Raw genomic sequence first — 27556 nt, forward strand, 5'->3', positions numbered from 1 at the left:
ATTTTTAGTGTTTTTATTTAATGTTACATATTTTTTCGGCTCGAAAAACATACAGTATTTACCGATGTATTTGAAAAATACAAATGGCGACAGGCTCTGTGTTGAATACGTAAATTTGGGAAAATGAGTTTAAACTAAAAGAAACTGTACAAAATACTGTTAGAAACCCACCGAACATCTATCAACCTATGTTACAGTAACATATAATGAGTGGGTTTCTAACAGAATTTTGTCAAGTTTTTTAGTTTTAACTCATTTTCCCAAACTTACGTATTCAACACACAGTCCGTCGTCATTTGCTTTTTCAAATACATTGGTAAACACTGTATGTTTTTCAAGCTGAATAAGCACGCTACATTAAATAAAAATACTACAAATTATCCAGTTAGGTAGAAAAGTAACTTATCTTGCTTTTAATAACATTTATTTGTTATATATTTATTTTTTGGCAACTTTTTCGAATCTATGTGTATAATAATACAAACCTATTCTTTTTAATATATGCATAAAATTAATTTATTTGTATTTACATGATGTACAAAAATAAAATTTATGAGCCTTATTTCCGTGCTGGTTCTTATCTGAAATGTATTCTTTAGTATTAAGTGATCAGTAGGTATTTCCAATGCTTGCCATGGAATCAGTGACGTCATCGTTTTGTGTGCATTTTATCAAGCTGTTTATAGGCATTGTTTATTAACGAATAAAATAAATATTACTTCAACATAGATAATGTTAAAATTCTGAGGGAGTGTAATACATTTTGTTTCGATTTTATTAAATGAAATACTGTAAAGTGTGTGTGTGTGGGGGGGGTATGAAATGTTAAGGATGCAATATTGGAAAATGCTGAAATCAATGTCTTTTTGTTTCCGTGAAGGAGATTGTACCCATGAAAATGTCATATTCATCAGAAACATTCTTTTTCTTTTTTTATAGGAACGTCAAAATCTAGTACGGTTCAACAGCTTTTAAAAAAAAAGATGTTCAAAGAGGGAATTAAAAAAAGAAACAGTGGGTGATTATTTTCTCATATAAAATGAGCGTAGTCGGAGCACGTGCCAAAAATAATATTATGATTCCAAAAACTATTATGAGAATGTGTAGGGGTTTCTTAAACAGACAATTTGTACTTTCACTTAAGATTTACGAAGATAAAACGGGTCAAGCGACAAAGTGATTTCCCACTAGGTGGGGAAAAAAATTTAAAAAAATATCAAAAATAAATCTTACGAAAGGCAAGATAAGCTTCTCTTCTGACTACACAAGTTTCAGTCGAATAAATGTCTACAAGTGGGTTAAATTGTTTAAAAAAAACGTTAAGGATGAAAATTGGCATGAAAGCAAAAAAAAGTGAGGTCTCTTGAAGTGATTGAATCAGTCAATGACCTCATTCAGGCTGACAGAAGAAGAAGAACAGTTGATGATACCGGTTGGTACCAAAGATGCTTACTGCAGTTATTTCTACCGTGTTTTTTTTTTCAATTGTTATGTTTCTGAAAATGTAAGCAACAGAAATACCTAAAAAAAGTCAATTCAACACGAATATCCTATAAAGTAAAGAAAGCAACACGTTACGTAATGTATGTAATGTTTGGGAAAATGAGTTACAACTAAAAAACTATACAAAATACTGTTAGAAACCCACTCAATATATGTTACTGTAACATAGGCTGAAGGATATTCGGAGGGTGTATGTTAGTCGAGCAACGTAATACAGCGAAATACAGTGGAAAAGGTAATGCAACGTGTGAATTCTATGCTGGAACACTTCGCACGTTCCCAGTTCTGTGCGATAGAGGAGAATTTGTTAAGGTTGTCTTTAGGCGCCTGAATTTATTGTGTAGTCGTGTGCAAGCGAAGAGGTCTGATAACAACTATTTTGATGCGTTTGGCCTACCGTAGTGCTCACCGTGTACTAGGTATGTTTGTGTTAAGAAGTGTATGAATCGAATGTTCACCTATGTATTGTCGGCCTATGAGCAAGGGATATTTCGTAAGCTGTTCTAAGCTCTGAAATCGAATTAAAGTCAATATAGTATGATGATATGGGGAACAGTTTGTTTTTATGCTAATCCTATACGAAGTCGGCCATGTTGGTGCAGACTTGGATGTTCGGGTTTTTTTTTTTTTGACAATGTGCTATTCCTAGAACAAATCGTATGTAATCGCAATATGTATAGTGAGCTGGTAGGTTCGAGTTAAACTGTTATTCCAATGAACAATTTAAAATAAAGGAGTATTTATTAAGTGAATCTATAATCGTAATGTTTTATGTATAAAAAGCAACGTGGTGAAAGGCAAATACTAAACACATGAAAAAGTTAACATCCCCCCCCCCTCAAAAAAAAGAAAAAGAAGCAGTGAATTTGGGTTACAGAAAAGGCGAAGATTTGCATCGGAGTAAAAGCCTTGGTTACTCTCTCGGTGGCATTACGTATTTGAGAGAGTACATATAACAGGAAAAATATCAATTGTAAAACAAGGACAATATGTATGCAGTGTGGGTTAGGAATACGCTTTAGTAGTAACTGTAAGTGGTTTACGTAAAAGTTGTGCATAGGAAATGTTTACTTAGAATCCTATACTGTGGAAAGTGAAAAGCGTTACCATGTTATTATATATATATATATATATATATATATATATATATATATATATATATATATATATATATATATATATATATATATCCACTCTTATATAAAACTCACTTTGTGTGTGAGTTCCTTCCTCATATGTTCCGAAACGGTTGAGCCTATCTTTTGCAAATTTCACAAAAATCTCATTTATATGTCTGGCAGTGTTCTTAGATATGTTTTGTACAGAAATTCATCCGATAAGTATCGAAAATCGAAAAAATCCGACCTTAAATATAGACTTTCTCTCTTATAGATAAAAAAAAATTACTTTACACCAACCAAGGGAGATAATAACATCTCGGTAAATCATTTCTTCTTGAAAATCAGAATTCTTGTCATCTAGAGTTATAGCTGAGTGGTTGAACATTCGACTACAAATCAAATGATCCCCTTTTTAAGTCCAGGTGTACCTCGCTATTTTATTTATTTTTTTTCTTATTAATGAGTTCAGTTTACGATAAAAGAAGACGAACCATTTAAAATCACTGTAAATCATTTCTTCGTTTGCATATTTAAAACTAAATATTAATCAGAAGCGATTTTTTCCAGAGCATTCATCGTCAAGCCCAAATATCAGCTCACGTGATATTGTAAACAAACGCAGACGGAATTGGATGAACGACATTATCATTATTATTTTTTAATTTTATTTTTATTTATTTATTTATTTATTGTGAATTAGTCCACCAGGCAAATTATTCCTCATAATATACAATAATCAATAGAGAATTGATTCCATAATAATACATATGCACTCTGCATAAATTTAAATATAATGTTAAAACGTATTGCACGACCGAGCAATGCCGAGTGTCAAGTTATTGCGTATATATATATATATATATATATATATATATATATATATATATATATATATATATATATATAAACATAATAGAATTTTCGGCTTGATTATATCTTTTTACTTTTTAAATTTATCTAATCATTTTTTGTGTCTAAAAACAAAAAGTACTTTCCATATGTATCATTAACGTTTTTGATTCTTCTTCGAGTCATCTTCAGATGGTAAAATCAGATGAAGCAGCCGATATATTTGAGTTTGATAGAATGATAATGACTCACAGAGAAATAAATATATAAAACCCACAATCCAGCTTAAAATCATTTTTTGTAGTATTTTGTGAAAAAAAAAATGGATTTCTAAAAATATTTGAAAATTTTTCATGTTTAAAGTGTGACGCTGTTCTATTTCAGATACGGAAAAAGACTCTAGAAATTCAAACATGGAGAGGAGCTTGCGCTGTTAAAGCGAAGGAGATTTTTAATAACGTCATATAGTCTTTAATATGTTTTTAAAAGATATAAACGCAGTTAATATTCTTTTTGAAAAAAAAAAGTCTGTTAAAATTCAAATATAGGTGTGTAACTGAAATGAAATGAGTGTGTTTTTGTTATGTAATTTATTGATTGAGATTATATGTATTAATTGTTAAAGAAGGTGTTTCTATGGTGTGAGAGGGTTTACCTGTGTTTACAATTTCCAACGTCTTTTTCCGTATCTGAAATCGAACAGCGTCACACTTTTCACATGAAAAATTGTCAAATATTTGTACTGGTGTTTGTGTTTTCTTAATCTCATTCATCCAGGGAAAGTCTCGAAATAAAGACGAAATGTTGATGAACACATAACTCGGTTTGTTCCTTTTTATTTCTCTATTTTGTCGGAATACTATTTCCAGTATTCTCATCACACACACACACACACACACACACACACACACACACACACACACATACACACACATATATATATTTAAATAAGGGGGTAGTCACCAACAATGTGTATTTTTTAACATTATTTTATTATTCCGTGTCTTGGTTTTTCATTGAGAATTATGTTTGGATCATTGTAATAATGTTTTTAAATCATTGAAATCGTTTTTAACGCGTTTCAGACGTTCTGTGAAGCGTCCTCTTCAGAAATTATTTTCAAAACGTGTTGGAGATATAAAAATAGCATTTTCTAGTTCATTTGAAGTGTTTCCAAGGGGTGGAAACGTGTAAGTGTCTACTATTCATTGGAATGTTCAATTTTTATTACTCTTTTATATATATATATATTTTTTTTTAATCTATATATTTTTTTACTTTTTAGCTGAAAACCTGCTGACATCTGCGTGCGTGGAAGAGGGAGAGTGTGTGATGCGGTCACCATGACGACGACGGGAGTTTTGGATACGACTTACCTGTTCATCACCTTTGCAAGTTTCGTGGCGTTCATGATCATCTATAAGTATGGCAGCCCCAAATTGTCGACCTTTATTTGTCCAAAGTACCAACAACTCACCGATCAACAGCAGATCAACTGGAACACACGGTGAGTAACGGCATCTTTAGACGATCCCCGATCGTCGATATTGACTGGGAACTATGTGCGGCACAAGGTCGTCTATAATGAGAGCTCTTTCATGCCCAAATATATTTGTTTAATGCGAAAACAAAAAAATAACTCAAGCCACACGACATCTTACTATTTTTAATTACTATCGCAGCCACCGCTTATCAAGACCAGAAAGCATATGAGAATAATGGTTAATGAGTCGGAAATGAATACCAGCCGAAAATTTAAGGAACACTATGGAAGTATTAATACTGATCAATGGGATGAACTGAGTATGAGTGCCTTGAGGGTTGTTCAGTTTAGGAATTTGTTAATATTTGACTTGAAAACGACCAGGTTTTAATATGTAGGGAGGCAGTCCAACGATAATGTGTTTCACAGGTGCAAAACCCTTTCATAAAAAGCTTTGTTCATTAAAATTCCGCTTAAAACTTTTTTTCATTATAGCAGAAAGACTGTTTCTTGCTTTGAATGTCTTACAAGGAGTAAGCAAATACTAGAGCTCAACCGAACACCTCCCGTGGAAATAAGGCTACAGTAGAGAAAGACTATCAACGTCTCTTATGTGAGAAAGGAATCGTAGGGAAGAAAAGTAATTACCTTACCACACTTAATTTCAAAGTCGAATTTTTATTATGTCAAAACAGAAAAGAGTGCTCTGTGCGCTACCTCCCCAAAAGTGGCAACGGTATTCTATTTAAAGACGTTTATGACTCTTTTACATGCAGAGAATTGCATCTGTAGTCAAGTATATTTTTGAGCAGTAGAATGATCCAAAAATGTTTCTACCAACCTAAGCAACAAACTGGATATATATATATATATATATATATATATATATATATATATATATATATATATATATATATATATGTATATATATATATGTGTGTGTGTGTGTGTTTGTTTGTATATATATACATATATATATATATGTGTATATATATATATGTATATGTATATATATATATATGTATATATATATGTGTGTGTGTGTGTGTTTGTTTGTATATATATACATATGTATATATATGTGTATATATATATATGTGTATATATATATATATATGTATATGTATATATATGTATATATATATGTGTGTGTGTGTGCATATATATACATATATATATATGTGTGTGTGTATATATATATATATATATATATATATATATATATATATAGAGAGAGAGAGAGAGAGAGAGAGAGAGAGAGGCAGCATGCAGATTCAACAGACATAAGTCCAGTTCAGACAGAATTATATAGAAGCTAGAAAGAATTGTAAGAGAGAAATAGCAACAGCTAAGACAGAATACAACGAAACCACCCGAAAACGCATCGAAGCACAGTAATTAGGAACCCATGATTTTTGGAAAATCTGCAACAGTGCAGTAAATAATGGGCAGTCAACGATTCCTCCCATATCAAACAATCATGAGGTTGTTTGTACGACAACCGAGAAGGCTAACCTGCTTGCCAGTTGGTTTGCCTCAAACACCACATTGGACGCGACACACCACTCCGTCCCTAACTTTTCTTTGCAGACAGACGCCACACTAGATGATTTAAAAATCACCCCTTGTCAGGTAAATGGTATCATAAAAAACATAGACACCTCAAAAGCATATGCTATTAAAAAAATGCTTTGCTGGGGTTGCTCCAGTTCTCTCCAAACTTTACAACAAATGCCTTAACGAATTTTGTTTTCATGACTGCTGGAAAACTGCTTCTGTGGTACCAGTTTTCAAGAATTCTGGCGAAAGAAGTGACCCATTAAATTATCGCCCCATTAGCCTCCTCCCACTTTTCGCCAAAATGTTTACGTCCTTAATTAATCAAGCTCTTGTCCATCACCTTAGAGCTGCTAAACTCCTGACTAAGAATCAATATGGATTTAGGCAAGCCCGTTCCACAGCGGATATCCTAACTGTAATCTCTGAATGTATATACCGCTCACTGGACAAAACAGGGGAGGGTAGAGCGGTAGCCCTCGATATATTTAAGGTTTTTGACAGGGTATGGCATGATGGTCTTCTAAGGAAAATTAGATCATATGGTTCACTAGACGAATACATAATGTAATTAAATCCTTCTTAAGTAAGAGAAAAATCCAGGTTGTCCTCGATGGTCGTGCATCTAAACAATCTATATAATACTAAAAGTCTATAGATCTTGTATGTTTGCAATCAGATTTCCGGTTTTCAACATCCGGTTGCGCATGCGTAAATAGCAACGTCTTCAATCTGTTATTCCAATTCCGGAATTTTTATATCGCTTTTAATACAAACAATTTCATTTAATTTGATCAAATAGTTTTTTTTTTTTTTTTTAACGGCTAAAAACATTCAACTTCGTAAAGTCTGTCGCAGTTTCAAAAAAACTTCTCCCTTTTAAAAAAACAAAAGTAAACAAACAAGAAAAACAGCACTCATTATTAATAGAAACAGCGGCGGTGAAAGAAAACACCTCTCACTTTCCCTCTAATAGATTTCAACACTCCTACTCCCTCTGTTTTCGTTACGTACGCGAGAAATCTTTAATTCATGTCATTATTAATAAATAATTTTATAAAATCAACCGTAGTTTTTTTGTTTTTTTTTAACGGCTAAAAACATTCAACTTCGTAAAGTCTGTCGCAGTTTCAAAAAAACTTCTCCCTTTTAAAAAACAACACTCATTATTAATAGAAACAGCGGCGGTGAAAGAAAACACCTCTCACTTTCACTCTCATAGATTTCAACACTCCTACTCCCTCTGTTTTCGTTACGTACGCGAGAAATAGTTACGTGTATGTGTGAGAGAGAGAAAAAGGGAGCGATGTAAAACTGGATAGTTAAGCGAAAGGAAAACATAAAAGTTTTTTTAAAACACTCAAATTGTACAAAAAATGTTGTAAATAGAAAAGTATTGTCTTAGTTTTAGTGACCTTATTATTAGCATATGAATACAATATTTATTTTCTGTACAATAAGTGCTTAAGCACCCGTGCTTTTCAGCGATACATATTCAATAAAATAAATTGATTAATATAATTAATCTGGATATAAGAGAGTTAGAACCTGATAAGAAGTCTCAATTAAGCAAAAGGATAACAAAAGTTTTCTTTAAAAAACTTAATTGTACAAAAAATGTAAATAGAAAAGAATTGTCTTAATTTTATTGACCTTATTATTAACATACAAATTAAATATTTTACACAATGGGTACTGAATGTTTGCTTAAATTAAATGAAAAAAGTTACATTTTATTTTCATTTTCTATTTAAAAAGCCATTATTAACATGTGGAGAGTGTTTTTTTTATTATTCTGTACTTTCAACTAACAATTTCATTTAAAAGATGATATATCAAAATTTGAATTTAACTATAATAAGGATTATGATACCTGTTCAGTGCATATTTACCTATAAGTATGACCAACCACTTATAATTCAGTAACTGTAATTTAAAAAAAAATAACAATTATAATAAACAGAACGACTCATAGAAATCTATCTATATTCTTTTTTCATTTTAATATGCTTTCATAGAAATGCTTCTGTTATGTAAAAAAAAAACTATTTTCTTTATGCCACAAGTGTCACGCTCATACATGAATTCCATAGCTAATATAACGTACTGACCCAACGGGTCACGGGTGGTCTAGTATGATATAAATGTGGGCGTACCTCAAGGGTCTATCCTTGGTCCTTTATAATTCTTGAAATTCATAAATGACCTCCCTGATAAAATTATTTCTGAGATGGGTATATTTGCTGATGACATAACAGGCACGAGGGAAAAACAAATGAACACATATCTCTTAGATATGTGTTCATTTGTTTTCCCCTCTAATAGCAGAAACACTAGAGGATGATCTCTAGTTTGTAGTGGGATGAGGACAAAAAATGGATGGTCACATTCAATGCTGCCAAGACTAAGCGTGTTTCCTTCAATAATTACAAGAAACTTCCTCTACCACCAATAGCAATAGCTAAGAACACATTACCCGAAAGTACTTCCTTTAAACTCCTCGGCCTAACGTTTACAGGGAACATGAACTAGAATAGATACATTGAGAGAATTGCCAAGGCTGCTGCGAAGAAGGTGGGCTCTCTCTAACGTGCTAGAAAACTACTTATGCCTGAAAGTATCCTGTACCTCTATAAGGCTATCATTCGTCCATGTATGGAGTACTGTTGTCATATCTGGGCTGGTGCATCTGCTACTTATCTCTCACTCCTTGACAGGGTTCAAAAGAGAGTCGCCAACCTGATAGGTCCTGACCTGTCATCTAGGCTTCAGCCTCTGTTCCATCGACGAAATGTTGCATCCCTCTGCCTGTTCTACAAGTATTTTAATGGTGAATGCTTCGACGAACTTACAAGCACTTGTACCCTCTCGACATGAATACTCCCAACAAACCTAACAAACAGCTAAATCCCACCCCTTCACTGTAGAGATCTCTAGGGGTAAGAAAGCCTTTTACTCCAATAGTTTCTTCTCCTGAACTGCTAGACTTTGGAACTCCCTTCCGGGATTCTACTTTTCCAACTGTACTGACATGCAGAAGTTCAAGTGTAATGTGAACAGACATCTTGCTACTCATCTTCCTTCATAATTACCCTTGCAACTTATGTCCTCGATAGTAGCCCCCTGCTTCGAAGTGGCACTGTGCCTTGTTTGGGGTGAAAATTGAATTAAAAGATAATGAATGAAAAAAAAATAAAACCAAACAAATAACGATGATTTAAAATAATTTTTTAGCAAATTCTTTTTTTAATTTTTTAAGGATAAAAAGAATTGATTTAAAAATTTTAGATTTTTTTTCAATGAAAATTAAACACAAAACACATTTTGTTTTGTTTTGGGTTTTTTTTTTCTAAACGATTTTTTTATATAAATTATAAAGGACAGATGTTAATTCATTTGCAAATATTTTTTAATTTTAAAAAGAAACTATAAAAAAAACTTACAGTCTTCTCTTAACATGACTTTTATTTAATTATAAAATAAAATAAAATAAAATAGCCAGTTTGAAACTGTGAACAGACAACTATGTTTCATTTTTTGAAAATTTTGGAAATGAAATGGTTTTAATTATGTTTAACTGATAAAGAGCAACTATAAAGGGAGGTAATTCGTTTCTCATTAATTGATGTTTGTGATGATGATGTTTTTTGTAACACTGGACGTAAATACAAGTAAACAATAAATCAATATTTAGATTGATAGTAGCTTTATTGGTTTAAATTAATGGTATAATCTTTCCAGTTACGTATAAAGAGTGGAAAATGTCTGCTGTTCGGTTGAGAAAGGATCTTCTGATCAGTAAGAGAACCTACTATTTTAATACAATCGCTCATTGGTTGAAAGAGTTGTTCGTAACCCTAACAAGGTCCTTTGCATTAGTGACGATAATGAGTGCCAGAGGCAGTAGATGTGGAGCTGATAAGAAAATAGATGCATTTTTGTAGAGTCCAGCATAAAACCCAGCTTGAAAACCAGAAGCAGACTATGTTCAGATTATCCTGACTCGTTTCGGTTATGTATAAAAGAGCAGACTTTGTCTGCTGTGGGGTTGACAAAAGAATCTTTGTGTCAGGTAGAGGAGCCATCTTTTGTCATATATTGTTTTTATGTTGAATGCGACGGAAAATTCAGCCTTGCGCATGCGTGGGCTACATCAATGTCAACAGAGTATGAGCCATCCTGGAAATGGTTATTTCCCTGTTTACTGAACATTTCTAATAGGTCCACCCGACCAGGCCACTTTCTCTCATCTTTCGGGTGGAGTAAGTTTATTGCTACTGTCTGAGGCGCCCCTATCGAGGAATGCCAACGGGGCTGCCCAGGCAATTTTTCATAGGTAGGATTGCTCTTCCTTTAGGGACGCTGCTTTGACTTTCCTCACTTTCCTAACTTTGCGTCACATTTTCCTGTGGTGGGGAGAAAGTAAATAATTTTGCCACGCATCTTCATTGTTTTCAGTACTTTACACAGGATTGAATAAGGTTCAAACCTATACCAAATAATTACAGCGATTACAACATTGTATAAAGCTTAGCTTTTTGTTACATATAATAGACTTCCACTGTATTAATCCCATGTTGTGTTAAACATATATTTATCAGTTGCAATCACGATGTCGAATTAATTATCTGAATTGAGATTTTTTTATTTGTACTTAAAAATAAATAGCCGATTTAGCCAAACACAAAATTAACAAGAACATAATTCAACCATAAACTGGCACCCGCCTGACAACGTAAGGGTGGTCAAAAGTCTCATTTGGGCCTAGCTTTTATGATTTTGATGTTAATGCATAGAGTGATCCGCGCGATTTTTAAATCGTATTTCCAAGTTTTATTAAAGTTTTATTATATGTTTTTTTTATTCAATTGTAAGGTTATAGTACAGAATAGGTACAAAGCACCCTCCCCTCCCCATGTTAAGAATGGCTTTTAGAATAATAACGTTATTATTTCAGCACGGATCACTCTCTGCATGAGTACCATGATTTATTTTTTACTTTTTTATAAAGTATTCCCAAAGTTATGCAGGCGAAACGTTTTATTTTACTATTCTACTTCTGTACGACTGACAGTATCGGTTTAGGTTAATTCTACTGCAGATATCCTGCAGAAGGTTTAGGTTAATTCTACTGCAGATATCCTAACTGTAATCTCTGAACATATATAGCATGCATCTATAAGACAGGGACGGCTACAACAGTAGCCCAACATACATATGAACGCTTAATATAATTATATCCTTCTTAGACAAGAGAAAAAGTCCAGGTTGTCCTAGACGGTCTATGTCAAAACAACAACGATATAAATGCGGGTGTGCCACAGAGGTTGATTTTGGGATCGTTACTATTCCTGGTATTTATAAATGAGCTACTTGATAAAATTTCTCCAAGATAGGTATATTTATTGATGACACCACACTGTATAGCAGACACGAGTGGAAAACGAATGGACACAATGGATGAAACCTTAGAGGAAAACCTTCAGTGTGTAGTGAAACGGGGACGTAAATAAATGGTAACATTTAATGTTACCAAGTCTAAGACTTTTTCCTTTAACAAGACATCTTTTCAATCAATAATTGCCATGACTAATAATACGCTATCTGTGGGCTCCCTCTACCATGCTAGAAAATTACTCACACCTGAGAGTATCCTACATCTTTACAAGGCCACCATTCACCCATGCATGAAGTACTGCTGCCACAGCTGGGCTGTTGCATCTGCCACTCTCGCTCTTAGACATTGTCCAAAAAAAAAGTCTTCAATCTAATAGGTCCTACACTATCAACCAAACTCTAACCTCTGTCCCATCACCGAAATGTTGCGTCCTTGTGCCTGCTTCACAAGTATTTTAATGGAATGTGCTCGAATGAATTAAGGCACTTGTACCCCTTCGACGTAAATACCCCAATTAACCCGACAAGTAACAAAATCCCACTCCTACACTGTAGATATCCAAAGATGCTGGAAACTTTAATAGTCTCCCCCCCCTCTACGAGCTGCTAAACTTTGGAATTCCATTGCAAGACCCTGCTTCCCTGACTGTTCTGAAATGCAGAAGTTCAAGTGAAGTGTGAACAGACATCTCACCGCTGAACTCGCTGTACATTTTATCCCAAATAGTATTCCCTTTCGTCCAAGAGGCACTGTGCTTCGTTTGAGGTGAAATATTCATAAAAAATGACAGACTAGTAGTGTGTATATCGTAACATAATAACATTCATGTAAGTCATAAGACTGCATAGCTTCGTTTGACAATGAGGATAGGCCTGAGCCTTCATTTACTATATTGTATGAAGAATACCCAAAGTTATGTCACGAAAACGTTGATAACTTAAAAGTTATATAACTAGTTGAGTTGAAATTGCGGGCGGTGATTATTATTTTCAAAGAACATCAAATACATGAATCAATAATTTGCAAAAAGTAAAAATTGAAATTCTGTAAAATTTTCCACCGTAGCCGAAAATTCCAAGGTCGTTGCCATATAAGATGCGAGACTTCATTGGCTACAATATGGGCCAAGTAGCACAGAAGAACAGGACCGTAGCTTTCACCAAATGTGTAACTTTAACCTTTCCCGTTGAAATTGGATCATTAAAGCTAGATATCTCCAAATGAAACCAATTCTAAGTTAAACGATTGGTCGATATTTTTAGCAATTTTCAAGACAAGATTGGTCAAACAATGTAGATGCTAGGCTTTATACACACACGCGCGCGCGCGCACACACACACACAAACACACACACACAAACGCACACAAACACACACACACACAATACGCGATCTAAAACATAATCTCCTTCACGGAAAAAAAAAAAAGGCAAAATAGAATATATAATATCGATTTTGTATTTTGGAAAATATTGCCTACTAATAAATTTCATCCTGGTGTTTATTTGTTATTCTCTGATCCAAATAAAGTTGAGTTGGCCCGTTTTTTCATTTTCCTTAGCAACAAAGTTGTTCCATTTACTCCAGCCACAAAGTAAATAACAAAAACAAACAACGCCTTCGCTAAATTTGAATTATCTTTCTTTCAAGCCGGTAAATGTAAAAAAAACAAAAAAAAACAAAAAAAAAAACAAAAAAAACAGCTATAATCACGTTGCAACAACGGTTCTCATCGGATCATGGAAGTTAAGTAATGCCGTGCATGGTAAATACTAGGTGGGTGGTGACCATTTGGAAAAACTATGTGTTAAATGTGGAAAGAAAGACGACATCTTCATGAAACCTTACACACAAAAACTAACGACGTTGTAAAGGGATTGACAAGCAAAAATATAGATTATTCTCTACACTGTGTCTATCATTTTAAATTGCAACGCGCGTAGAACTGTGGAAAGACTAAATTCAGTTGTAAGATGTTGCACTATTTCTACTACTACTACTACTACTACTAATAATAATAATAATAATAATACTATTGCAACAGAATACGGGTTCACTTAAACTCTAATTCGCCTGTCCCTTTGTTTTATTTTGTCAGGGCTGGGTTTCTCTTTTCTTTGGCAAGTTAACCCAGTTTTAATCCGGATGTTTTTCACATTTTATTTTATACTAGTGTATTTGTTAATTAATTTAATTTATTTATTTATTATTATTGTAATTATGATTATCATTTTGTTTTTATTATTTATATATGTTTTTTTTTTTTTAATTTAGTGTCTGGAACAACCCTATTTAACTCCTGCAGTTTAATAAATTTCGGGGATCTTTAAAGTTTAGGTTAGCTAATTTCTCATTCAAACATAATCTACACAAGTCGTCTAAGTTTCCGCATGTGCTTTCCATACAATTTTCCACTCTACTATCGGTGGTCGTTCACTTTTATTGAAAAAAAAAAAAATCACAGCACCTATTAATCAGAAGGTTAGTCACATGATATATTAGTTTCTAGCTTTTTCTTTTTGTTTATCTTAAATTGTATAACTTTAAATTGTATAATTTTAAATTGTATAATCTTAAATTGTATAATTTTAAATTGTATAATTTTATTGTTACGATTATAATTTATTTATTTTTTATTATTAAAATTATTTTTTAATTATTTCTATTTCTTTTCTGCTTTCTATATTTTTTATATCTTTATTTTATTCCCTTCTTTTCTTTTTCTTTTTTTTTTGTCACATTCGAATGCCGTGAGCTTATTTTACTTTTAAATATCACGTGACTAACCGCCTGATTTATATGTACTGGAAATTTTCTTCCAAATTTCATTACGACTTCTGCCTTTGTCTAAGCTATATCCCCTGATGAGGTCTGTAGTTACTTGTAACAAGCTGACTGAAACATGCTCGTGAATGTGTAGCGACATATAAATGATTTTTGTAAAACAAATAAAAAAAGTATATCTTGCCCTACTTCGGTATTGAGCACTTTTGTATGAACCTTGTTAAAAATGCATTGGTTACTTCACCTCTGGAAAAAAATTAACCTGTTTTTTTTTGTTGTTGTTGTTTTTTTATAAACTTACCGTTTATTTTAAAAGTCTCTACATTTTTATCTTTAATTTAAATCCACTATTAAAATATCTTTAATTTAAATCCACTATTAAAATATCTTTAATTTAAATCCACTATTAAAATATCTTAAATTTAAATCCACTATTAAAATATCTTAAATTTAAACCCACTATTAAAATATCTTTAATTTAAATCCACTATTAAAATATCTTTAATTTAAATCCACTATTAAAATATCTTTAATTTAAATCCACTATTAAAATATCTTTAATTTAAATCCACTATTAAAATATATTTAATTTTAATCCATTATTAAAATATCTTTAATTTAAATCCACTATTAAAATATCTTTAATTTAAATCCACTATTAAAATATCTTTAATTTAAATCCACTATTAAAATATCTTTAATTTAAATCCACTATTAAAATATCTTTAATTTAAATCCACTATTAAAATATCTTTAATTTAAATCCACTATTAAAATATCTTTAATTTAAATCCACTATTAAAATATCTTTAATTTAAATCCACTATTAAAATATCTTTAATTTAAATCCACTATTAAAATATCTTTAATTTAAATCCACTATTAAAATATCTTTAATTTAAATCCACTATTAAAATATCTTTAATTTAAATAACAGATTTAATCTGTTTTAAATTCCAATCATCCTCCTATCATGGATATTTTAGCTGATTGGAATATTCATTTTGATGATTTTACTTTATAAAAAGAACGTCTTTCTTCAGATTTTACATCACCAACAAATGAGACAGAATAAATCTAAAATTCTCCATTCACAAAAAGTTATTGCCTGTTACTCTGGATGTGCCATCGAACAGAATGTGAATTTACCTCCAATGGCGAAATATTCAACTATCTGGAACATCGTCGCATTCCATTCAAGGATTCCTATTCTATTCGGATACCAAAATCTCATATCCATTTTTTTGTTTCAACCCTTATTTTCTTTATCTATGTCCCTTAAAAAGATTTAACCTTTAATATTTTTTCTATGTACGTGCTGAATAGCAACATTATATCAAACTCCCCAAACTTTCACAAGAAACACTCGTCTAGCTGAAAACACTATCAATAATTCTCCCCACTCTTTATCTGTGCCTAAACCTAAACGTAGATTCCATGAACAAAGCTTCTTTCTTAGAACTGCACGCCTGTGGAATTGTCTTCCGTTTTCCTGCTTTCCGGCTGATGTACAATATGGTTGTCTTCAAGTCTAACGTAAATAAGTTCTTGATAAGCCGTTCCATATAAGTTAACAAATTTGCCGAATTTTCATTACTAATGATTACTATATTTTCCAATTTCTACTGTACACTCTTTAACCCTTATCCTTGAATGGCCTCTTGATAATGTGGTGATACCTGTGTAAAAAAAAAAAAAAAAAAAACTAGATTAAATATTTTGCTAATAACCTTTTCTCTGAGGAGATGAGCCTACATCGAAAGTCCATGTATTAAGGAAATTACTTTGAATATTGTAGTCTTTGTTTAGTTAATAAATTTTGTTTTGAAAAATATTTTTCTGAATGAAATTTAAATATAAGAAAACTGTAAATTTTTAATTTGCTCTATCTAGTATATTGAGCAATTTTATTTAGCTGGGATTGTTATCTAAAAATATTACTTCCCAAAAATATTTTATAAGACTTCATACCACAAGATCCATTAATCTGTGATTTAATTCATTTCATTATTCTTATATATATATATATATATATATATATATATATATATATATATATATATATATATATATTTTGTCTGTCTAGCCACACTGATGAGCTATGAAACAGCGAGACAGTACTGTATGTGGATGACTATATATATATATATATATATATATATATTCTGTAAAACTATATTTTATTTCCTTATAATATATACCAATCCTTATTTAAGAAGCTCAATGTAATTACAGAGCAATATAGTGAATAAATGACAAAAGACTATTATTTTTTATTTATTTTTTTTATTCAATTTTCACCCCAAACAAGGAACAATGCCACTTTGAAGCAGAGGGCTACTATCAGGGACTTAATTAGCAGGGTCATTATGAAGGGAGATGAGTAGAAAGATGTTTGTTAACATTACACTTGAACTTCTGCATATCAGTGCAGTTGGGAAAGCAGAATCCCGGAAGAGAGTTCCAAAGACCCGCAGTTCTGGGGAAGAAACTATTGGAGTAAAAGGCTTTCTTGCACCTAGGAATCTCTACTGTAAAGGGATGAGACTTAGTAGCTTGTCGGGTTTGTCGGGGGTAGTTACGTCGGGGAGGTACAAGTGTTTGCAGTTCGTCAGAGCATTCACCATTAAAGTATTTGTAGAACAGGCAGAGGGATGCAACATCTCGTCGATGGGACAGAGGCTGAAGCCTAGATGACAGTTCAGGACCTATCAGGTTGGCGACTCTCTTTTGAACCCTGTCCAGGAGCGAGAGACAAGCAGCAGATGCACCAGCCCAGATGTGACAACAGTACTCCATACATGGGCGAATGGTGGCCTTATAGAGGTATAGGATACTGTCAGGCGTAAGTAGTTTTCTAGCACGGTAGAGGGAGCCAACCTTCCTTGCAGCAGCCTTGGCAATGCTCTCAATGTATCTATTCCAGTTCATATTCCCTGTAAACGTTAGGCCGAGGAGTTTAAAAGAAGTACTTTCAGGCAATGTGTTTTTGGCCATTGCTATTGGTGGTAGAGAAGGTTTCTTGTAGTTATTAAAGGAAACAAGCTTAGTCTTAGCAGCATTGAATGTGACCAACCATTTTTGTCCCCATTCCATTACAGATTGGAGGTCATCCTCTAGTGTTTCTACCATTTCTTTGGATATGTACTCATTTGTTTTCCCCTCATATCTGTTATAGAGAGTGGTGTCATTGGCAAATATACCCATCTCCGAAACAATTTTATCAGGGAGGTCCTTTATGAATATCAGGAATAATAGAGGTCCAAGGATAGACCCCTGAGGTTCTCCCACATTTATGTCATATTGTTTAGATGTACGACCGTCGAGGACAACTTTGATTTTTCTCTTACTTAAGAAGGATTTAATTACATTATGAATTCTTCCAGTGATTCCGTATGATCTAATTTTCCTTAGAAGACCATCGTGCCATACCCTGTCAAAAGCCTTAGATATATCGAGGGCTACCACTCTACCCTCCCCTGTTTTGTCCAGTGAACGGTATATACATTCAGAAACTACAGTTAAGATATCTGCTGTTGAACGGGCTTGCCTGAATCCATATTGTTGGTCAGTCAGGAGTTTAGCAGCTGTTAGGTGCTGGACTAGGGCTTGATTAACTAAGGACTCAAATATTTTGGCGAAAAGCGGGAGGAGGCTAATGGGGCGATAATTTAGTGGGTCAGTTCTTTCACCAGAATTCTTGAAGACTGGTACCACAGAGGCGGTTTTCCAGCAGTCGGGAAAGCAAGATTAATTCTGGAGCAACCTCGGCAGAGCATTTTTTTAATAGCACAGCCGGGATGAGATCTGGTCCACATGCTTTTGAGGTGTCTAGGTTTTTTATAATAGTATGTACTTGAGAAGGGGTGATTTTCAAATCATCTAGTGTGGCGTCTGTTTACAGAGGAAAATCAGGGAGGGAGTGGTGTACCGAGTTCAGTGTGGAGTTTGAGGCAAACCGACTGGCAAGCAGATTAGCCTTGTCAGTTGCCGTGCAAGCAACCTCATGATTGTTGGATAGTGGGGGAATTGTTGACTGTCTATTATTTACTACGCTGTTGTAGATTTTCCAAAAATCTCGGGTTCCTAATTTCTGTGATTCGATGCATTTTCTGGCGGTTTCAGAGTAATCTGTCTTAGCTGTCTCTATCACTCTCTTACAGTTATTTCTAGCTTCTATAAACTTCTGTTTATTTGAGCTGGACTTATGCTGGTTGAATCTGCGGAACGCATGCTGCCTTTGACAAATGGCAGCTGCACAATATATTCCAAAGTTCATGATGTTGAACATCTTATAATTTATTCCTTTAATTCAGTTGACATTTACAATTCTTGACAGTATCTGTTTCGTAGCACAAAATCAATCACTTAATTATTATATCAATTAGTAAATCTATTTTGCCCTTAACTCATCAGAAGAAATAGCAACAATCAATCCGTCAAAAAGAAAAAAAAAGTGCGTTTTGACATGATTAAAATCTGAAAATTGGAAGAGAAGCTGTAAATACCTTTTGACGGATTGATTGTTGCTATTTCTTCTAATGAGTTAAGGGCAAAATAGATTCACTAATTGATATAATAATTAAGTGATTGATTTTGCGCTATGAAACAGATACTGTCAAGGATTGTAAATGTCAACTGAATTAAAGTAATAAATTATAAAATGTTCAACCTTATGAACTTTGGAATATAGCCTTTTGTTATTTATTCACTATATATATAATGCTAATTAAACGATGAAATTCAAAAATAATGAATATACTTAATGTTTTGTGAAATTGTATTTGTGTTTAATCCCTTAGAAAAGAGTAATCTGGTAGAATATTTGAGTAAGGGAGACTTTGTTTGTCTTGTTCCTGGCATATCACTCCTTTGAGACATAACGCTGTATATTAATCGAACACAAGTTGTTTTTTAAACCCATATCTAGGTAGCGTGCATATGAATAAAGCTACTGAGTTATGTAAAGGTTTCGGTGTTCATTGGGACAACGAAATTCGATTGTTAAAAGGGAGAGAAGCTTTGGTTGAAATTATTAGTTGAAATTATTGGTTGAAATCGTTGGTTAAAATCATTAGTTGAAATTATTAGTTGAAATTATTGGTTGAAATCGTTGGTTAAAATCATTAGTTGAAATTATTAGTTGAAATTATTGATTGAAATCGTTGGTTAAAATCATTAGTTGAAATTATTAGTTGAAATTATTGGTTGAAATCGTTGGTTAAAATCATTAGTTGAAATTATTAGTTGAAATTATTGGTTGAAATCGTTGGTTAAAATCAATCATTAGTTGAAATTATTAGTTGAAATTATTGGTTGAAATCGTTGGTTAAAATCATTAGTTGAAATTATTAGTTGAAATTATTGGTTGAAATCGTTGGTTAAAATCATTAGTTGAAATTATTAGTTGAAATTATTGGTTGAAATCATTGGTTAAAATCATTGGTAAAAATTATTAGTTGAAATTATTGGTTGAAATCATTGGTTAAAATCATTGGTTGGCCCAGTGCTGATTTGATTTAGAGTTTGGCTTGTGTCTTTGGAACTAATATTTTGGCTTTATGTCATTGACTACATTTGGCCTCTAATTCTTACAGGCGAGCCATGCTATACTGATTTACAGAAATCCACAGACAAACAGTTATATGTATTTTGTTTTAATAAACGAAGGAGTTGAGTGTAAATACCTTATATGTAATAGTGTTGTGATGATTAATTGAAATCAGGAATGGGAGAAATGGCTGGACATTTTGGGGCACTGGAATCGTTATCACAATTTAATAAACTTGTGCCAATTTTCCGATGTTATAAACGATTCTTTAATTTTCCATAGCTTGTACTGAGGATAAAATGATATTTATTGATTTGAAACTATCAGAACCCTCCCCCCGACACACACAAGTGAACTTTTGAATTTGCGAAAATGTATACACATATTGCATAGGCGTTTATGGTATCTAACTATATAGCAATATATATTTAAGGATTTAAGAAAACTTAGAATCGGTAATTGTCTCAGAATCAGGGATTTATAACAAAATTGGTAATTCTATCAAAACGGGCAAAAGTTTTTGCAATCGTCCCATCACTAATATCTAAGCTCATATGTGTGTGTGTGTGCGTGTGTGTGTGTATTGTGAATGTAATTCTTTACCTATATAAGGGTCATTTTCACCTTACCCTCCCTTTTGTCTTTTTCTCCCCCCCCCACACACACACATGTGTATGTGTGTGTGTGCGTAAGAAAACAAAACAAAAGGGTTATGGTTAGGTGGAAATAATCCTTGTATAGGTCGAGAATTTCATTCATGATTCCAACCATTTTTGCAGCAACATAAGCAACAGATTAGATCTGTCAGTTCCAAGAGCTTATCAAAATAAGGAGGCTTCCTCAAGAGGAGAAATCCGTTCATTTTGACTGAGGCACAACTAGGATCTGAGCGTTGGTAGTAAAAAGAGACACGCTTGCTTTTAGAAGTGTCGAAAGTAAAAGCCACTTTTGTTCTATTGTAGCACGTGCTCGAGATCGAAATGGAGAGAATCAGCAAGGTCATATCAACAATGTTCTTTGAGCTGCTTCCATAGAAAATAGATAAAAAAAGATCAGCGTTTTCGATAATTTATGTTTTTTCACGCGATTAATGGATGACGCAGTGACTCAATATAAATGTAGCCTTATGCCAGACTATGCAAACATTACTAATGTTATTATTTAGACTCTAAGTTTGGTTCTTTATAAAGGGGATCTTGTAGGTCAGTTGCTCATTTTATTGTTGCTGCTCGGCATTCTGGGATAGATGATGGATGATGGATAAGTCTCTTAACTTCCGGGGTCATAGGAGCACTGCATTATTTCATGCAGTGTGCTGTGGGCAAGAATAGCCTGGCAGCAGCCATCACTCCAGCCTCCAGAGCACATACAGCACCTGGTATTCCCAAATGGTCACTCATTTTAGTACTGACCAGGTTCTAACGTCTCTTAACTTCAGTGATCTAATGGAAACGTGTGTCAAATGTATATGTCGTGCATATGAGACGAATCAGATATTCAGATTAAAAATAAAAATAAAAACTCTCTATGCCACGACGTATGCACGGAAGCTAAAAGAAGATCTTGTACACGTGTAGCTTGTTCCATTGTTGGCCACGAGAATGATGACAAGACTCTTAGCACTTACTAATAAAAAGCAGCTCGAAATGTAACAAAGCGTCGACAGCTATATGCAAACACCAAGCCATGACGAAATAACGTCAGAGTATAGAAAAGAAAGACTATAAAAAGGAGAGAACAATCACGTTAGAGATGTAAATGACGTCCGAGATCATGTTAGAGAAGACGATCACATGAATGACGTCACGGTACGTAACAATGAGGAAATAAATGTTGTTGTACAAAAGAAAGGCGAGTTGAAGTTCTTTCCTATTCTTTGTCTACTTTATAGCTGAGGCTAAAACATGTTAGTTGTTGGGTATTTGAGAAGACTTGATTCTGTCGTACAACATCATCAACGGTGATTTAAATTTACCTTTTGATTAGATTTATTTTACACCAGCAACAGTCATGGTTCACACGAGCATCTACAAAAGATGTACCACCTTCATGTTCGACTCGATAAAAAAGAAAGCATTCTTTGTCCGTATTTCTGCTGCATAGAACGTGTCAGAGAAGATCACCGAGGCTTTAACGCTTCTTTGAATAAACATCGAATCTAAATAAAGTCTGCCTTTTTTATATAGAATGGTGCAATTTGCTATGTTTTATATAGAATGATGCAATTTGCTATGTTTTATATAGAATGGTGCAATTTGCTATGTTTTATATTGAATGATGCAATTTGCTATGTTTTATATAGAATGGTGCAATTTGCTATGTTATATATAGAATGGTGCAATTTGCTATGTTTTATATAGAATGGTGCAATTTGCTATGTTTTATATAGAATGGTGCAATTTGCTATGTTTTATATAGAATGATGCAATTTGCTATGTTTTATATAGAATGATGCAATTTGCTATGTTTTATATAGAATGGTGCAATTTGCTATGTTTTATATAGAATGATGCAATTTGCTATGTTTTATATAGAATGGTGCAATTTGCTATGTTTTATATAGAATGGTGCAATTTGCTATGTTTTATATAGAATGGTGCAATTTGCTATGTTTTATATAGAATGATGCAATTTGCTATGTTTTATATAGAATGATGCAATTTGCTATGTTTTATATAGAATGATGCAATTTGCTATGTTTTATATAGAATGGTGCAATTTGCTATGTTTTATATAGAATGATGCAATTTGCTATGTTTTATATAGAATGGTGCAATTTGCTATGTTTTATATAGAATGATGCAATTTGCTATGTTTTATATAGAATGATGCAATTTGCTATGTTTTATATAGAATGATGCAATTTGCTATGTTTTATATAGAATGATGCAATTTGCTATGTTTTATATAGAATGATGCAATTTGCTATGTTTTATATAGAATGGTGCAATTTGCTATGTTTTATATAGAATGGTGCAATTTGCTATGTTTTATATAGAATGATGCAATTTGCTATGTTTTATATAGAATGGTGCAATTTGCTATGTTTTATATAGAATGATGCAATTTGCTATGTTTTATATAGAATGATGCAATTTGCTATGTTTTATATAGAATGATGCAATTTGCTATGTTTTATATAGAATGATGCAATTTGCTATGTTTTATATAAAATGATGCAATTTGCTATGTTTTATATAGAATGGTGCAATTTGCTATGTTTTCGCCAAATATAGTTTGATTTGATTTGACTGATCCCTTCTTTATTACGCGAAGTGATTACTTGAAGGTGAGTCTTACGCTTATTTTTCCTCGAATTCCTGGATAATAATGAGATTTTGATTGGTATTAAGCAAGATATTAATGGATTAACGTAAGTTATGGGAGATAAGTATTGAAATTGAATGATGTAAGGCGATGGAGGAAAGAGTCGGGGTTGACTATCTAAATGAATAAAGGAAAAAGTTCACTTACGTATTATTAGAAAAACGAGCACTTGTAGGTTTCAAGACACACCCTGTTACCTTTGCCTAAATGAAAAGCTTTCTATAGTTAGTTTTAATGACAGCGGTTAAGTTTATTGACAAAAACATGAAACTTTAATTAATTATAAGCATAGTAAGTCACACATTCTTAGTAACTTTCATATAACTCACTGAATTTATATAAACTAGCTAGTGATAATAATAAATCGGAATAAATGCAAAAATTCTTTTTCTTTATCACACCAAAAAAATTACCATCAAAATGGCTCACATATTATTTAAATAAATAATATAAACCAGTGTTTTGAAATTTTGCATATATAACAGAGAGCAAAGGCTAAAACATAGCTATTTTTATGCCTAATTTTCATAACTATTTTTAAACAGTTTATAACAACTTTTGACGTAATCGTTCACAAACAACGAGAAGATGAAATTATGTTTAGAATATAATTATCATAATGATCATATATCATAATGAATTTAATTATTGAGAAAAGTAGAAAGTGGACTTTGGTTTCACTTTTGTCCGTCTCATATTTCTCGTTTCTTTAATTTGCATTCTAGTCCTCACTTTATATGAACGATGTTTCTGACAAAGGGGAAAAATGATATTTTCTGGGTCAGAATCAATCCATCGCACTCTCATCATTAGTCGGTGTTTTACCTTGAGAGCTTCAAGTTGTACTTTTTAGCTTCTTACACCAAATGGCTTCATGCCTTGTCGGGGAAGATTTCCATTACACACACACACACACACACACACACACACACATAGAAAATAAAAAGGAAAAAACCGTATTATGTGTTCATCAACGTTTCGTCTTTATTTCGAGACTTCAAGTCTCGAAATAAAGACGAAACGTTGATGAACACATAATACGGTTTGTTCTTTTTATTTTCTCTATTTTGTCGGAATACTATTTCCATTATTTTCATCATATATATATATATATATATATATATATATATATATATATATATATATATATATATATATATGCATGTTCCATTGAAGAGTAAAGACAACTCTTGCTTGTTTCTCTTACAATCAATTTTTCTTTTTAACGGACTAGCTTCCGAACATTCTGTTCGAGTGTAAAAACCTTATTCAAGCCTCGTTAATCCATATTAAAAAAAAACAACCATTAATCAGGCTCAATACGAAGCGGATGGCACGCTTAAATGCTTTTAAGTATTTTAAACGATTTTAATCATCTTTCGATTCAATTCATGACGTATTCTTTATTTTTCATCACTCGCCTAAGGACGACTTATGGAGAGGTCGAAAACGTTCGCGAATACGGCAAATTTCTTTTTGCAATCAAACAGAATGTTTGGAAACTAGTCCGTCAAAAAGAAAAAATGGCTTGTAAGAGAAACAAACAAGACTTGTCTCTGCTCTTATTTCCTTTTTCATCCTACCGATCGTCTTCTCAAAATTAAAGTCAATAGGCATACCCTGTCTTTGCGATGACCACGATCACGAATTTATGTTATCGATTTTCCAAACACCTTTTATAAAAAGATATAAAAAGGTAATAAAGCTCCCTTCTTAGAACTGCACGCCTGTGGAATTGTCTTCCGTGTCCCTGCTTTCCAGCTGGCTACAATATGGTTGTCTTCAAGTCTAATGTAAACAAGTTTTTGATGAGCCGTTCCATATAAGTTAACAAATTTATTGAATTTCCATTACTAACGATTACCATATTGTCCAATTTCTACTGTACACTCTTTAACCCTTATCCTCGAGTGGTCTCTTGGCCTTGATAAGTGGTGATGCCTATGCAAAAAAAAAAAAAAAAAAGATATATACTACATGTAAGGCACCATCAGTTTTGTTCTTCTTATTCTTTTCTTCTGTATATATTTGCTACGAGTTGTACAAACCTTTAATAAAATACTTTTTAAAATACAATGTGATAAGCAAGCTATACCACTCTTTTATAATATATATAAATGTTTATGCATGTACACGTTTTCTCGTTTCAGTGTTATGTCAAGTCTGCACTCAGTTATTATGGGATATGTGTGTCTATATACAATATTTTATGATACTGAAGTCCGGGAAGATCCCATATGGTAAGTATGAACGCTAAATCATATCTGAAATTCCGTGTAGAAACACTATCAGTATTTCGTAGTGACGCGTATCTGTATCTTCATAATTGTTATCACTATAACTAGATTAACCAGGATGGTAGTTCATATTGAACTCTGGAGCGGTAGAATGATACAACAATTTTTTTCAGCAGTGTTGGCAGCGGATTTGATGTAAGCCTTCCATTTCAGGTCAAGAGTGACGGTCAGTCCTGGAAGTTTGTCAAAATCAAAGAAAAGGTATACGGACAGGGAGCACACCTGGTTTAGTATAAAAACATAGGTAATTTAACTTACAATTGCAAGATATATGGAATATGGAATAATAACGGTGCTACAGAATTATCTGTCCTACAAAAAACGATTTCCCGGTGTATATAGGTGATAGTGTTAGTATATATGAGTTTTAGCGTTAAAACTCTTCCGATTTCCTGTGTGCATGACTATTTGAGAAAACATATTGATCAGGACTAAATATTAAAATCGAAAAAAAAAAACTAGCAAAACTAACATTTTATTTTCTAACAACGTAGACCAATATGTGACAAATTATTAACTGACAATATTTATGTAGGGTCCTTTTGCTCAAATGTAACTGCAAGTACAATGTAATTCAACACAAGAACACGTAGCGTAACGGATAAAGTACTAGGTTAAATTAAGTTAGAAGTGAAACTCTTATGGGGGGTTGAAATTCACACTTCAGTGCGGGCGACACTCAAAATACATTTGCAAATTATTTAAGACTTCTAACCATTAATTTCGACAGAACGAAAACATGCTGTCCCAGTGGATTAAATAAAGGGTTCCGTTCAAACGAGTTCAAAGGCATTTGAAAACAGTCGACAATAGTCGCTTGATGATGGTGGATTTCGAAAATAAAACACAGCTGTAACATGTATGCACATATGTAGCCAATAATGTTTGCATAAAAAATAAAGGTAATTATACACTACACTATATATATATATATATATCTATATTCAAATAAACTTTATTAAACATGACAGAATTCGCTTGCTTGATTATACAATTTAAAAAAATTTTTCTACTATTCTAATAATTTTTTTTGCCAGTTAACATTTTTTACAAGTAATGAATATTCTATATGTATCAGTTGATGTTGTTTTTAAGTCAATCTTAATGTCACAATATTTGGTTATTTTATTTATTTATTTATTAGCAGGTCGCCCGGCGTTGCCCGATCGTAAAATACGCTTAAATATTATATTTTATTTCATGCAGATTTCGTAGTTATTATTATAGAGCCAATTCTCTATTTATTATCATATTGTACCTAATATATAGTGTTATATATTCGTTCCTGAGGGGTACCAAATTGAGCTTTCGTTACATTTGAATATGTTATATAGAGTTCTTCATTTAGGGGCACATTTTACGTTTTCTATATAACATAAGAAAGATTCCGTGTGATTGTCTCTAACATAAATGGTTGTGTTTTTGATTATCATAAAGGGAATCGTGTGTGTGACATGTAATTTCTGAACCTACCTCTGTTTCTCGCTGTGGAACCATCTGGCAATTTCTCATCCTGGAGGGAGACTTGATACCTGTTTGACGAAGATTTGTCACTCCAAGATGATGAAATGGTTTTATAGTTTTTTATTTCACTTTCCCCAGAGGTTCTGCAGAAGTGGAAGTGAAATCGGCTTGTGTTAGTTCTTCTTCACACACGTCAGCGTTCGTCTCCCCCCTCCCCAGTTAA

General features: G+C 32.8%; 1 protein-coding gene across 1 annotated transcript in view; it reads left to right on the top strand.

Annotated features, from left to right (window-relative positions):
* Window positions 1–27556, top strand: part of LOC145296761 (TLC domain-containing protein 4-B-like) — a 147275-nt gene that overhangs the window by 94191 nt on the left and 25528 nt on the right. The window contains exons 2-3 of the mRNA XM_080142812.1: window positions 4759–4980; window positions 25723–25812. Of these exons, the coding sequence (XP_079998938.1) occupies window positions 4817–4980; window positions 25723–25812 (254 nt within the window). The 5' untranslated portion in view covers window positions 4759–4816. The remainder of the gene's footprint in view (window positions 1–4758; window positions 4981–25722; window positions 25813–27556) is intronic.

This window comes from Euprymna scolopes, chromosome 17 (assembly GCF_053919585.1).
Source record: "Euprymna scolopes isolate OS-2025 chromosome 17, ASM5391958v1, whole genome shotgun sequence".
Taxonomy (NCBI): Eukaryota; Metazoa; Mollusca; class Cephalopoda; order Sepiida; family Sepiolidae; genus Euprymna; species Euprymna scolopes.